At 53.5% G+C, this 13,464-nt stretch overlaps 1 protein-coding gene across 2 annotated transcripts in view; it reads left to right on the top strand.

Annotated features, from left to right (window-relative positions):
- COL13A1 (collagen type XIII alpha 1 chain) overlaps nt 1-13,464 on the top strand; it is a 142,145-nt gene that overhangs the window by 51,269 nt on the left and 77,412 nt on the right. For both annotated transcript variants that reach the window (XM_081105120.1, XM_081105119.1), the window contains exon 3: nt 12,526-12,552. In XM_081105120.1, the coding sequence (XP_080961246.1) occupies nt 12,526-12,552 (27 nt within the window). The remainder of the gene's footprint in view (nt 1-12,525; nt 12,553-13,464) is intronic.

Raw genomic sequence — 13,464 nt, 5'->3', positions numbered from 1 at the left:
CTCTGAACCCCGCTTCTAAGTGCAAAGGAGATTTGGCCGAGGAGCCTGAAACACAAGTGCTCTCCAAGGAGGCCTCTCTGCTGGGTGATCTGCAGCAACCTTCTTAGCCTCCAAGCACAGTGCTCTGGAGACTCCCGGAGTTCACGCATGTGAGGTCAGACACAAGTGCAAAAAGTCACCACCATCTGCACCAGAGGTTTCAAGTTAACAGCCCCACTCCTTCAGCCTAGGAAAATCATTTATCCAAAGAAAAGTGCCCGTTGCACAGAGATAGTCATTGTAGCGTAAAGTATAAAAACCGTGGAAACTTCCAGATCTAGTAGCCGACAAATAGGGACACCGTGCTATATTGCACAGCCATTCAACAAACGTCACTTGGAAGGCTGCACGAATGCACGCCAGTGTCAACTCTGCAAATGTAGGTTTGCGTGTGGCCCGGGATCAGAAGGAAGAAGAGAAATGGAAACAGTTGTGTGAGAGCAGGGGGCTGGGGGATTAGGGATGATGATTTTCTTTCCCAACATGTCCTTTAATGTTCTTAAAGAGCTGTTTTAACAATAAATAAATGTCAGAAAAACAAACTCTTTTTAAAAAAGCAAAGCCAAATAGAAGATCCAGAGTGTTTTCCCTGCTCTCAGTTCAGATGTATCCAGTTCCTTGGCTCCTTGTTCAGCCCGGGACCCCACGGCCCCTACAAGTCCACGTGAGGTCATACCTAGCCATGCTAGTCGGGCCCTCCCCCCAGCCTGTCTGGGCCGCTGTTTAAACTCCAGAGCCTCGCGTGTCACCCCTTCCTTTTCCTACTGCTCCTTCCCCTGTCACATGGTTAAGCCTCTCTCCATTCAAAAGATAGTGGCTTTTATCTCTCTGCTGGACACAGACTCTGCTTAGAATTTTCACAGCCTCCGTTTGAACGTCCTTTTACTTGTGGTTGTGCTAAGACCCTGCCCAGGGATGGCAAATATGTTTCCTCAGAGGGGCCAGCTCTGATTGATTTGTTGTGGCTGCCAGAAGTGCAAGAAGTGGCCCTGAAATAGATTAGTTATGTCTGCCACTGGCCTGAGTAGAGGAGAAGTGGTATGTGTCTCAGGCATTTGCTCTCCCAGAGTAGCCTGGTTCTAAAAGTAAGGTTCTGACCTCTGGGCTTTCGTCTTAACCCTGCCAGGGCTTCCCTGGAGAATCCTGGGTCCTGTGCAACCTTGCCCCGTGTAAGGAAGGTGCTCCCAGTTCTCCAGGCAGTGTGCTGGTGGGGAAAGAGGGTGGGCTTTGCCGTCTGATGGACCCAGGTGAAAATCCCAGCTCCATCATTTATGAGCTGTTTGACCTTGGACAATCTATTTAACCTCATTGAGCCTTGGAGTTTTCATCTGTAAATTAGAATACTTTGCAGATAAGGTGTGTTATAAAGATTAGGAATCGTGAATAGAAAGTGCCCAGTCTACTGCCTGGCACATGGTAGCTGTTATCCTGGCCACAGTGAGGCTTGGTGGTGCCCTTCAGGCAGGTGGCATCAGTCAGGCAGGTGGCATGGAACAGGACCCATGTGGAGTCACTAGGCTGCTGTCCATGAGGCTATGTATTTCTTTACGGCTCCCTGGCCCACAGTTATATATGCACACCTTAGTCTTGGCCTTGTGGGCAAATCATACAGCTGCTGGAGACATGATTACTTGAGAGATAGAGGCAAGCAAATTTTTCACTTGATTATGCTATTATAAACTAAAACACTGTGTTATGATCAAGTATTAGCAGTTCATGGTATATAATTTTAATTGTGTATACTTCAAGTGGGATAATGAAGTACCTCACTAATTATTAATTAATCCCAATCACTGCTCAACATAACCCTGCCTTACCTCCAGGCCTGAGTAAAATTCAGCTTTCTAACTCACCTGACATCCTGAGGCTGGGGCCTCATTCAGAGCATGTCCATATCTACTGGAAGGAAGGAGGTAAAAAGAGGAGGATGTGAACACGCTTGAAGATGGTGTAACCAAACAATCCCACACTTAGTGAAAGCTAACTCTCAAGCACAAGTTCATTTTCCACGGTTACGACATTGTTTCTCCCCTGATCCTGGATTTAGGTGCTAGTCAGTGGGCCCACCCTACACTCAGCCATGTATTCAGCAAGGATTTTCTGAGCACACATTCTGGGCCAGTAGTTCCTGGCTGTGGAATTGGAACAGATCAGGCCTGGAAGGTCCCCAGAGATTGTGTATTGTGAATTAGCAGTTTGAGGACCAAATGTAGCTTTGTTTGGCTTGTTTTTGCATTTTCCTAAATTAGTCACAACATTTAAAAATCAGAAGATTTTACATAAAATACCCAATTTGGGGCTTTTCTTGAATATTTTCAAGATATGAGAACAGTGGGTCTTCATCCCCACCTGGCAGTATTTGGTTAGAACTGATGGGTGGTAACTCCATGTTAGAAACACAAGGAAGCCCTTAGCACTTTGCCATAGTCTCTACCACTCCCTATTGCCCTACGCCTGGCCTGCTTCATTCGCTTATGTTACTTGCCTGGCTCCTTGTAGGTGCCGGAGTTTGCAGCACCCAAAACTCCCTCGACTCCTTTTGGAGTAGTGACTAAAGAACAGATGACCACACCCCATAGAAACCTTACAATCTAGCAGAAAAGACAGGGAGAAAAGCATGGAATTGGCATCTGCACATAGAAATGAGAACGATAACTAATTGACGATTTGGGGGACTTGGGAGAGAAGTGAGCGTGGTACCAGGGGATTGTGATAAGTCAAAGCCAAGTGCCTGGAGGAGGTGCTGGGAGCGGCAGAGTACATGCTGAGACTTTTGCCGAGAACTGTTTGTGCCTTTTGGATGTGACAAGGGAGCATCCCTTGCTCAGCTGCTGGCTTCCTGGGAAGGACCCTGCGAGGGGTGCGGGTGGGGCAGGAAGTAACTCTCCTTGGAGATATCTCACTGCTTCTTGAAGATTCCCTCAAGGCTGACAAGTTCAAGTGAGACTCCAGATCCTTATCAGGACAGAGGGGAGGCCCTGATTGCTTTCCACCTGACCACACTGGGGCAGCTTGAGGGGGGGCCTCTCCACATATCCCCAGGCCCCCTTTCCCCATCTGCGAGGCAGCCCTGCCCTCTGCCCTGTGCCCCCTCTGCCCTGTGCCGGAGGCTGTCCAGGAAACGGGAGGCCAGAGAACAATGCTTGCCCTTGGCCTGAATCTGCAAAAGTGGCCTGTAATCTCCACCAGCAAGACCTACCCGAGATTTCCTCACTCGGGGCTTCTGACTCTGACCTCCACCTGGAAGTGTCAGGGGCCCAAGGAAGCACGAAAATGCGTAATTTGTCCCACCAGTCCCAAGCTGGTGCCTTCCATCGGCGCTATTGTATCCAGCGGTCACCAGCCCCGGCCATCCTGCTCTGCTTATCTCCGCTCACCCTGCCCCCTGCCTGTTTGTTTCTCATGGTTTCCAGGGTTTCGGGGGCTCATCTGAATGCAGGGCAGCAGGGGGACTACCAGCCGGGCCCTGGAGTCAGCCTGTCCCTCACCAGCCTGCGACCCCAAGCGGGACCCCTACCTCTCTGTGCCTTGGTTTTCTCATCTGTAAAAGGGGTCCATCTCACAAGGCTTGTAGGGATTGGATTTGGTCTTATCCGTATCACATTAAGAATGGTGCTTGGCACATGGAAAGAGCTCTCTGTGTTGGTTGTTCTTCTGTTAGACTAGAGGAAGGTATCAGATCCTTCTGGGCTAGGACGTCATCATTTCCAAATTCATAACCATAAGAGTTGTCCTAGCAGTCAGTTATTGAGTGTGCTTTCTTAAGCCAGGAATGAATAGTATTCACCCCTTTAGTAGTATTCTCTCATTTACTCCTCAAAACTCAACTAGGTAGATATATAATTATCCCCATTTTACGGGAAAGGACGCTGGAACTCAGAGAGGTTGAACAGTTTGTCCAAGGTCACACAGCTAGTAAGTAGAAAAGCCAGGGATTGACTGTGGCTGTTTGGTTCCAAAGCCCATGCTCTTACCTACGATTCTGGGCAGGAGCTCAATTTCATAAACTAAAGGTCCAAGTTGTCACATCGGGTTTCTATTTCATTATTTCCAAGTAAAGGGAGGGATAACGAGACCATGAGCTATAGTTCTTGCTCAGACAGGCAGTGTCTGGATGGTGTCAGCCATTAGCCCTCACTGAGTATGCTTGGGAACCCCCTTTAAGAAAGAGATGGGAGCCCTGGTCAGTGTTGCTCACTGATTAGAGCGTCAGCCTGCACGCCGAAGGGTTCTGGGTTTGATTCCCAGTCAAGGGCACATACCTGGGTTGCAGGTTTAATCCCCAGGCTCAGTCCAAGCACTTAGAGGAGGCAACCAGTTAATGTGTCTCTCTCACATCGATGTTTCTCTCTCTCTCCCTCTCCCTCCCTTCCACTCTCTCTAAAAATCAGTGGGGAAAAATACCCTTGTGTGAGAATTAACAAAACAAAACCAAAAAAAAAAAAAAACAACAACAACAAAGGAAGAAGACAAAGAAAGAGAAAGAGAAAGAGATGGGAGCATCTGGAGTTAGCCTGTGGTTAAAGCCATCCTCCTCCGAGGACTCACTGCAGACTCTCTTTCTCACAATCTAACTGACCCTCTCACCTACCACCTACGTTCTGTTGACTCTTATTTGCTTTCACAGCTGAAGCAGTCACTGTGGGGGGATAGAAAGGAGAGCTTTAGGGGCCATCTATTCCAAATGCCGTCTCTGCCGCCGGCCAGCTGTACGATGACTTAGACAAGTTACCTAACTTCTCTGCCCCTCAAGAGTCCCATCCGTAAAATGGAACGATAACAGCACTGACCTGCCTGCAGGGTGGTTGTTGCTGCTCAGTGAGATAATGTATAGTTTGGGGGCTCAGGGTATCCCTGGGTTCTAGACATATAACCATGTAACTTGCCTCTCTGCCTCAGTTTCCCCATCTGTTATGTGTGAGTAATATGGTGTTACCTTGCAGGACTACTGCGAAGAGCACATGAGTTGATGTACAGTGTGCTTGGCTCTTGGTGGTGGTTGGTGAGTGCTCAGTCGATCTGAGTGTTTATGACAATGCTGAGACAGAGACTCGGATGCCAGTCCCATAATGAGTTCTCAAAACCTAGGGCTTTAAAATAAAAAGGCCCCTCCTGGGGAGGCACAGGCCATCTACCTATGAAGCCTGCAGCCTGGCCGGTGTGGCTCAGTGGTTGAACATTCACCTATGACCCAGGAGGTCATGGTTTGATTCCTGGTCAGGGCACATGCCCAGGTTGCGAGCTCAATCCCCAGTGTGGGGCATGCATGAGGCAGCTGATCAATGATTCTCTCTCATCATTGATGTTTCTGTCTCTCTCTCCCTCTCCCTTCCTCTCTGAAATAAAAAAAACTATATACTTTTAAAATGCCTCCAGATATTGCCAACTGTCCCTTGGGGGGAGCTGGGGGCGAAATCACCTCGGGTTGAGAACCCCTGCTCCAGCAGATGGAGCGTGACAGGCACTGTTAGTCACCCGTTCCAAGGACAGCCCTGGACGCAGAGCATTTGTCCTGGCACAATGAGTGGGCCGGCACGTGCAGAGCCCAGTGGCAGGTGGTCAGCTCCGAGCAGCCTGGCAGCAAGCACCAGGAGCGTGGGTCAGGGCTAGGACCCCATCTGCTGGGAGCCCAGCAGTCAAGCAGGGTCAGATCACAGCTCATATGACGCTGAACCTGGGCACACCCTGTCACTCTTCCCTTTCCTAACCAGGACCAGGACTGGGTCCAGGGTCTGGGCAGGGCCACGCCCTGGGGGAGGGAGGGAGAGTTTACCTGGAGGGTCATCCCACCCCTGATGACCTTCATGACGTCTAGCTGAAGAGCACAGGCTTCTGGGCAAGAGAGACCTGGTTCAAATCCAGGCTCTGCTGCATGGAAATTAAACCTAAAAAGAAAAAGGAAAACCCCAGGCACTGACCCTTAAAACAGGGAGACCACCTCAGCCAGGTTGCTTACCCTCTGAGCCTCTGGCTCCTCGTCTGTGATAGGAAGATGATGGCGCCAGCCTCACCTGGTGGTTGTAAAGAGTAAATGTCCTGTTGTTATGACCGTGGGTAGCATTACACCCACCACGTCATGGGCGCTCAGTGAATGCTGTTGATTGAATGAATGAGTCCTTTTGCAGCAAACCTGGCTCCTCTAAATCCTTTTGTCATTTTAGTTCTCTTCCCTGGAATTTCTCCAGCTTTCTAACATAGGAAACCGTTGACTTCTCAACCGGAGGAAGTGAGTTATTCCTCTCTGGATAGCATCAGGCCTGGAAGATAGTCAGTGCTTAAAAAATGAAGTTTTCCTTTCTCAACGGGCAATGACTGTGCCTCAGTCATCTCTATGTAGTCATAGCCCAGCACAAAAACTGACATGGTAGGTGGTCATTGAATGAATGAATGAATATACAAAAATGTTGAAGAAAGCCATGGCCCAGACACTACCCCAGGATCCTCCCTGGGAATCCATTCCTACATGTCACTTAGGAAGGACATTGCTGCTTACCAAGAGGAGGTGTCCTCACCAAGGCGCTGGGTGACAGAGGAAGATCTTGGGCAGAACTTCTGCGCCCCAGGCAGCTGCTGGGGACCCTTCCCTGCGGCCCACTGCAGGCTGTTCTCCCCGCCCCCCCCCCCCCCGCCCCCGGGAAGTGGTCCAGCCTTCATGATCCTCCCTGCCATAGCAGGCCAGGGTTGGTCCTCCTCCCTCGGGAGGCGGCAGTGTGGGCTGTACCCTGCAGGGTCACCTACGTAGACATAAGGGTGGTGTTTGTTACGAAGACCCACGGCTAGTGAGTCAGGAGACCTGGGTTCTGCTCCCATCCCAGTCACCCACCCACGCAGTGACTCTCCCTGGGCCTGTCTGTACAATGCGGACTTGGCCATGCTTGGGACAGTTATATCCTTTGGTGCGTGGCCAGGCAGACAGGTCAGTCCACAGCCATGTCACTGAGCAAGTGACTAGCATGGGACACCAACCAGTGGCCTCAAAGCACTGCTGGGTTTCTCAAAGCCACCGGCTCCCCAGGCACCTGGGTGCTGCAAGGCAATGAACACAGTGTCAGGTGATCGTCTGCTCAGAAACCTGGACGTCTGATGAAAGCTGCAGGGCAGGGCACAGGTAGATTGCCCCAAGGAGGCTAAAGATTTTCAAGGGGGATCCTCAGGGTCTCATTGACGGGGGTGTGGGGGGGGGAATGTTTATGAGAGCAGACATCTTTTCTAGAACTCCCCCATCTCTCTGCCCTTCCATGGTGCAGAATTAACTGACAAATAGATGCTTTCCCTTTGCTGAAGTCTGTGAGGACGGATGGGGGAGCGCCAGCCCTGGAGAGCTGGAAGGAGCCAAATTCCCTCGCATCAGAACAGGAGCCGGGAAAAGAGGGGTGGGCAGGCTGGGTCTAGAGAGAGGAGCAGCGAGAGGTGTGGAGAGGGAACGGCTCTATACAATTCGGGGTGAGCTGAGTTGCTCTTTCACTGAGAGGCGTGGAGAGAGGTACAGTAGGGCAGGGCCTTGCGGGAGTAACTCAGCATTTCTGTGCCTCAGTCTCTTCATCGGCAAGCTAAGGATAATAGAACCTTCTCCCTAAAGGAAAACACTTAGAATCGTGCCTGGCAAGGAGTAGGGGCCGTGGAGATGTGTGCAGTGATGATGGCGGTGGTGGATATAAAAACCCGTGAAACCTTCCAGAGAATTTATATCACTTAGGGGGGACTGAGCAAATGGCTCTCCGGGGACCCGGCAGGGTACCAAATCCCACGTCGGCTGCACGGCTGCATCTGCGGGTACCCATGCAGCCGAGACGGCCAACAGCAGGCAGGGCCGTCACCCGAGCTCTGCTGTGTCACCAGGGACTCCCCAGAGCCAGCACTCAGGACCAGGGCCCTGTCAGACCCAGAGAGCATGGGGCATCTGGCCTGCATGTGGCTAAACCATCCAAAACTTGCTGTGGGCCGAACTTTGTCAGCAGCCTGCTTCCCATGAGGACACTTCCCCCAGCCGGAGGCTCGGACCTTCCAGCTGGGCTGGCTCCGCTGGCAGGCTGTCCTCCGGGGATATTTTCAGATTCTGGGTGACATTCCCCGGCCCCTCTGTCTAATAGGTCCCAGATGCTCCCTCCTCCTCAGCCTCCCTCCCTGCTGCTGTCCTGAACCCCGCGCTGGCTAGCGGGGCTGCTGGGGCCGCCTCTCCCAGTCACTACACCTCTTGCCTTTTTCTTTTTTTTAATTTAAAACATTTCGTCCCCTTTAACACGATGGCTTGACAGAGGCCAGCATCAAAGAGGCTGTTTCCTTCTGGATGGGGACCAGGACAGAGAAGCCGGCAGATGAAGGTGGGGAGAAGGAAGCCGCTTTGGGAACGTGAGGAGAAGGGGAAACATAAGGAGTCTTTATTGGCCGAGCATAAAAGAAGCAACTGGAGTAGCAGCTGTGTTACCGTGCCCAGGTCGCCAGGGGCTGGGCAGACACACCAGGCCAGCTGGGAATCCCACAGGCCCTGGGGCTTTCATGACTCATGTTCTGCAGAAATGCCTTCCCTACCTTCCCGCCCCACCCATCCTCCTGCCCCCTTTTGCAGAACATTTGAATTTGTCACTCTTGGGCATTGTCAGTAAGAGATGGGGCTATTGCTGAGGCCTGTGGGAGGGAGGGAGGCAAGTGGACACAACTAGAAGGAAAAGAAAGGAGAGGAGAGGAGAGGGGAGGGGAGGGGAGGGGAGGGGAGGGGAGGGGAGGGGAGGGGAGGGGAGGGGAGAGGAGAGGAGAGGAGAGGAAAGGAGAGGAGAGGAGAGGAGAGGAGAGGAGAGGAGAGGAGAGGAAGTAGAAAAGAGAGGGGCGTGGAGGGCAGTGGGGCTGGAGCGCAGAGGTGGGCGGTGAGAAAGGAGTAGTGGGCAGTGACCCAGGATGGCAGATGCCTGACTCACAGCTGAACAGAAACCAGGACAGGCGGACAGACAGGAGGCAGGGTACCCAAGGTGAAGCCTCCTCCGCTCCTGCTGCTTCCTGCTCCTTTCCCACTGCATTTCGTGGAAGCGTGCAGAGGACACGCGTGTGATAATCAGTCTCGTTTGGTTCCCTACACCCTTGATCTTCTCAGTGGGCCTGGGGGCCCACCGCCCGGTGTTCCGCAAAGCGGCTGTGTGATGAGCTGGGGTGCTTCCGGGGCGCCCATTCTGTGGGGTGGGAAGCTGAGGCGGGACGTCAGGGCCCAGCAGGGCTGCGCCTGGGGCCCGGGTCTCTGGGTTTCTCACCCAATAATGAGAATTTGGAGATGAAATAAAGGGAGAAGAGATGATGGTGGGGAAAGTGGGCCAGGGAAGTACAGGCATCGAAGACCAGATGGAAACCCCGCAGCTGAAAGATTCTTGGACGCTGCTTCTAAGGCAGCCCTCCCCACGCTTTCTTCAGCGACACTGACCCGGCATTTTCTCTCTCTTTCAGGACCTCCTGTAAGTAACCCCAGCCGCAGCCTGTTCTCGCACATCCGAAAGGCCTTGCTCCCTGCCGGTAACCGGGCCCTGGGCGGGGGGACGGACAGCTGGCCCTGCTGTCTTCCCGGGGAGCCCCTACACCCTCCAGAGCAGTCTGCAGGGCCCCTCTGTTACAGACCGGGGACCTGGCCCTGGGTGGGTCTGCCTAGGGCCGGCCCATAGTGTGTGGGTTGTTGACTTCATGCAAGAAAAATTTCACAGCATGAGAACAGGTGACTATGAGGGTGCATTTATTACAGCTGGGGGCAGTGGAACAGGAGGGGCTTAGCATAGAAGAAGCCACAGGAGAACCTAGGCTGGGCTGCTCTGATTCTCTAAAAATGTCACAGAAAATAAGTGAGCGGGGGCGGGGCTGCTCACTGGGAAGTCAGAGAACAGGGGACCTTGGAGACAGGTTCAGAGGGTGAGCCCAGGATTGAGCCGCCGCTGCCCATTGCTGCCCTGGTTGCAAGTCTCCTGGGGTCCCTTAGAGTTTAGGAGACGCACGCCTGTGGGGGAAGAAGAGGAGGAAGGGAATGCGGGGGGTGGGGGGGTGCTCCCAGAGAGAGAGCTCACACTGGGCCCTTTGTCTTGAGGGTTATATCTCTCCTTTGCAGGCGGGGAATCTTAGGGAAGGTCTCAGGGGAGGGTGTCAGCAGAATATGCATCAGGTTCCAGGGGTGCGCTTTCAGGGTCCTGGTCTCTACTGATGGGTCGGCACCAGGGCCGGGTTCCTTAGTCACTGCAGCTGGTCCTGGCATCGCCCCCCGGTTTTGCTGCTGTTCTGGGCCTGGAGCTGGAATACAACTGAAGCCTAGAGGTTCTCTAGGAGGTGACCCTCTGCATCTGCTGTAAATTGCCTGCCCAGTTTTCAGCTCTCTGCCTCGTTCCCAGTTCCACTGGTCCTGGCTCCCAGGCCTGTCTCTCCTCCAACAGGTTGACACAGGGGAGAGGGCCGCCATTTTGCTCTCCACGCACCTGCACCTCTGCACCCCTCCAGGGCCAGACAGCGGAGGCCCCAAAGCAGGTCCCAATTTCAATCTGAAAGGCTGGCAGGCTCCATTGTTCGCCCAGCTCCTTTGTCCCTAAAGAGCTGGAGTCAAAGAAGCACCAGGTATTAAGAGAAGAAAGAGCACCTCTATTCAGTGCTGGTCCTTGGAGGCCTCCTGCCCATTCCGTGAGCAGGTCAGTGAGCAGCTCTCCGTGCGGACGGGTCCGGAGGACGTGATGTCCGCCCCACCATGTGGGCAGCTCCGTTCTAGCCGCACCACTTTGGACCAGTGGTGGTTGCTATTAGGAGAGCAGTGTCAGCAGTTAGATCAGGAGACACAAAACACAGGCAGCACCTCAGCTCCTTCCCCTGGCGTCGCGAAGGCCAAGGGCGGGGCGGGGAGCCTAGGCGTTTCCAGAGAACCTGAGAAGCGTTCAAGGAGACTGGCCCCCGAAGTAATAGATGCAGAGAACAGCAGCGTGTCTTCTTGAGGACAGCATTTGATACCCCAACAAAAGGCCCCGAGGTCACAGGGGCGCCTGGAGGCGGGAGTTGAAAGGGCCGGCCCTCGGCATCAGATCTTTCTCAAGGTTACTGAAAGCCGCCGGTGCCATCCCCCCCGCAGAGAAGGCATTTCCATCCTTTCTTCCTCTTGACCGTGCCTGCGAGAGCGCCAGCCCAGTCCGTAGTAAGGCATGATTTACTCTTCCACGTGCTCCCGAGCAGTGCATTGGGCCCATGCACCCGTGTTGGCGAGGCCGCCCAGCCCCCTGCCTCCCAGTTACAGGGAGGGAAGAAAATCGTGGCGCTCCCTGAAAGGAGGGGTGATTTATCCTGACATGTCTTGGATGACAGACCTCAATTCCTGCCATCAATCTTCCAAAATAAACTCTGCCACCGGAGACCTCGACAGACCACCTGCTGGAACTGGGCTGCTCTCCCCCTTTTTGGACAAAGCCAAAAAGAGTCCTTATCGCCCCACTCCCGGGACTTCCCTGTTCACTTCTCCCCACAGCCAGGCTGCTGGGCTCACCGGGTGGCTCAGCTCGGGGTCCCTGCCCATCTGCCTGGAGGGCCTGCCCTCACCTGGAACCGAGCATTCTGAGAGCCCTGTCCCCAGCCAGGGAGGGCGCTGCCCCTCCTGCCGGCTCTGCAGTGCAGGAGCAAATGGGAGGGTTGCATCTGAATCTCCCCTTGTAATCCTGCCCACCTGGGCACCCCCAGAGCCATCGAGTGAGGGGGAGGAGCCACAGAAGCTGCCCCACATTCTCAGCCTGACACAGAGGAGTCCTGAATCTTTCAGCGGGGCTGAAACCGCAGGCAGGATGAGGAGGAAATGGGAAGCTGGCCAGGGTGGGAATCACTGCCTAGCCCTGTTTTCTCTGCTTCTGCAAAGAAAGAATGCCATTGGCCAGAGGTGAGGGGTAGGGAGACGGCAGCTAGTCGCAACGCCTGCCTGCTGCCCCCTGGTTGTGTCTCAGGGACCCCTCTTGGGGTGGCTCTGTACTCCAGTCGAAAGACCCACGTTCCTGTGGGCACAAGGGCCTCCAGTGGCTGGAGGACACAGCCTGGGAAGGTGACTTTCGGTAGCAGCAGGAATCATTTAAGGGGTACGAAATGTGTGGCCACCACTGCCCAGCCCCTCATGCCCATGGCAGACATTGCTAATCAATTAGGAGGCCTTTTACCATAGTGTTTTTATTCAACCCGTTGGGGTCCACACTCATGCTGACATCTGTTGGCCATGCCTGCACTAGATGTAAGAGAGAATTCTTAATGGTGGGAACCATGAGGCTGAAACAGATGACTGAGGGAAGAAGGACTGTCTCTTTCTCTGGAGGAAGATAGGGAAATCTATGATGGCCGCTGTCAGCCTGGGTCGACTGTGATCCTTGAATGTGATCAAGGCCCTCCCCTCATGTTGTTCATGAGTTAACGGAGGCTCATAGAGCAGAAGCGACTCCAGGTCACATAGCTGCTGGGGCAGGTATACAATACCCTGACCTTCACACACTTCTCTCTCCCCCTTTATTTCAGGGTCCTATTGGAAGACCCGGCCTCCCGGTGAGTAGCTTTCATTTCTTCTTCTGCGTCTGTCTCACATGCTCTTCCTTAGTCCAAGGGCCGCAAGTTTGGGTGGCTGCTTTCCTCCAGCTGTAGCTGGATGAGCGGCCTCTCTCCAGCTTCTCTGGCCCGTAGCTGAGGGGGAAGCTCCCTGGTACCTCCTGGGCCCGGACAGGCAGGTGACAGCACGCAGCCCCTCCCACGCTGGATCTGACTTCCAGACTGATGGCCCTACAATGGAGGCCTGAGAGGGGCAGCCTCTTGCACACCAGCTAGGAGTAAGACCACTGTCCCTGCTTTGTCCTAGGCCCTCTGGTGAGAGTACACTCACTCAAAAACTTGGTTTTCCCCCCAGTTACCTTATCCGAAAGCTAGAGAGGCTGTACCAAGTAACCATGGAGGCTTTGAAATAAAAACAGGAATAATACTAATAGTCACCTCTCATTGAGACCTCAATACGTGCCAAGCACTATGCCAATCACTCTTCATACATTTGATCTGTCAGCGACTCAGTGAAATGGGTATCATTATGCCCATTTTATTGATGAGGAAACTAAGACACAGAGAGGTGACATCCCTTGTCCAATGGGCCAAGCTTCCATTGTAAACCTTTCGGAAGCCCACGTTATCACACATCATTCCGTACTGCTGTTTCCTGTGGTCCATGCTCCGTGTCTGAGAACCATCTTTAACGTCTTCACAGGCATTGCTCGGTAGGATGTAGCCTGGGACACATATGCATTGAGTACTGGAGACTGCGGGCCCCTGGGTGGAGAGGGACTCGGCAAGACGCCGTAGCCAGCCATGGGGCGGAGGCGAGGTGTGGCGAGTGGCCCAGGACTGGCACCAGGTTACCCTCTCTCCCTGCGCCGAAGGCCACATCCATTGAATTCCAGACCCGTGTGCATCCCT

Source organism: Myotis nattereri (assembly GCF_964212035.1).
Source record: "Myotis nattereri genome assembly, chromosome: 13".
NCBI lineage: Eukaryota > Metazoa > Chordata > Mammalia > Chiroptera > Vespertilionidae > Myotis > Myotis nattereri.
The sequence above is the reverse complement of the archived record's forward strand: the minus strand, read 5'-3'. Positions and strand labels throughout refer to the sequence as shown.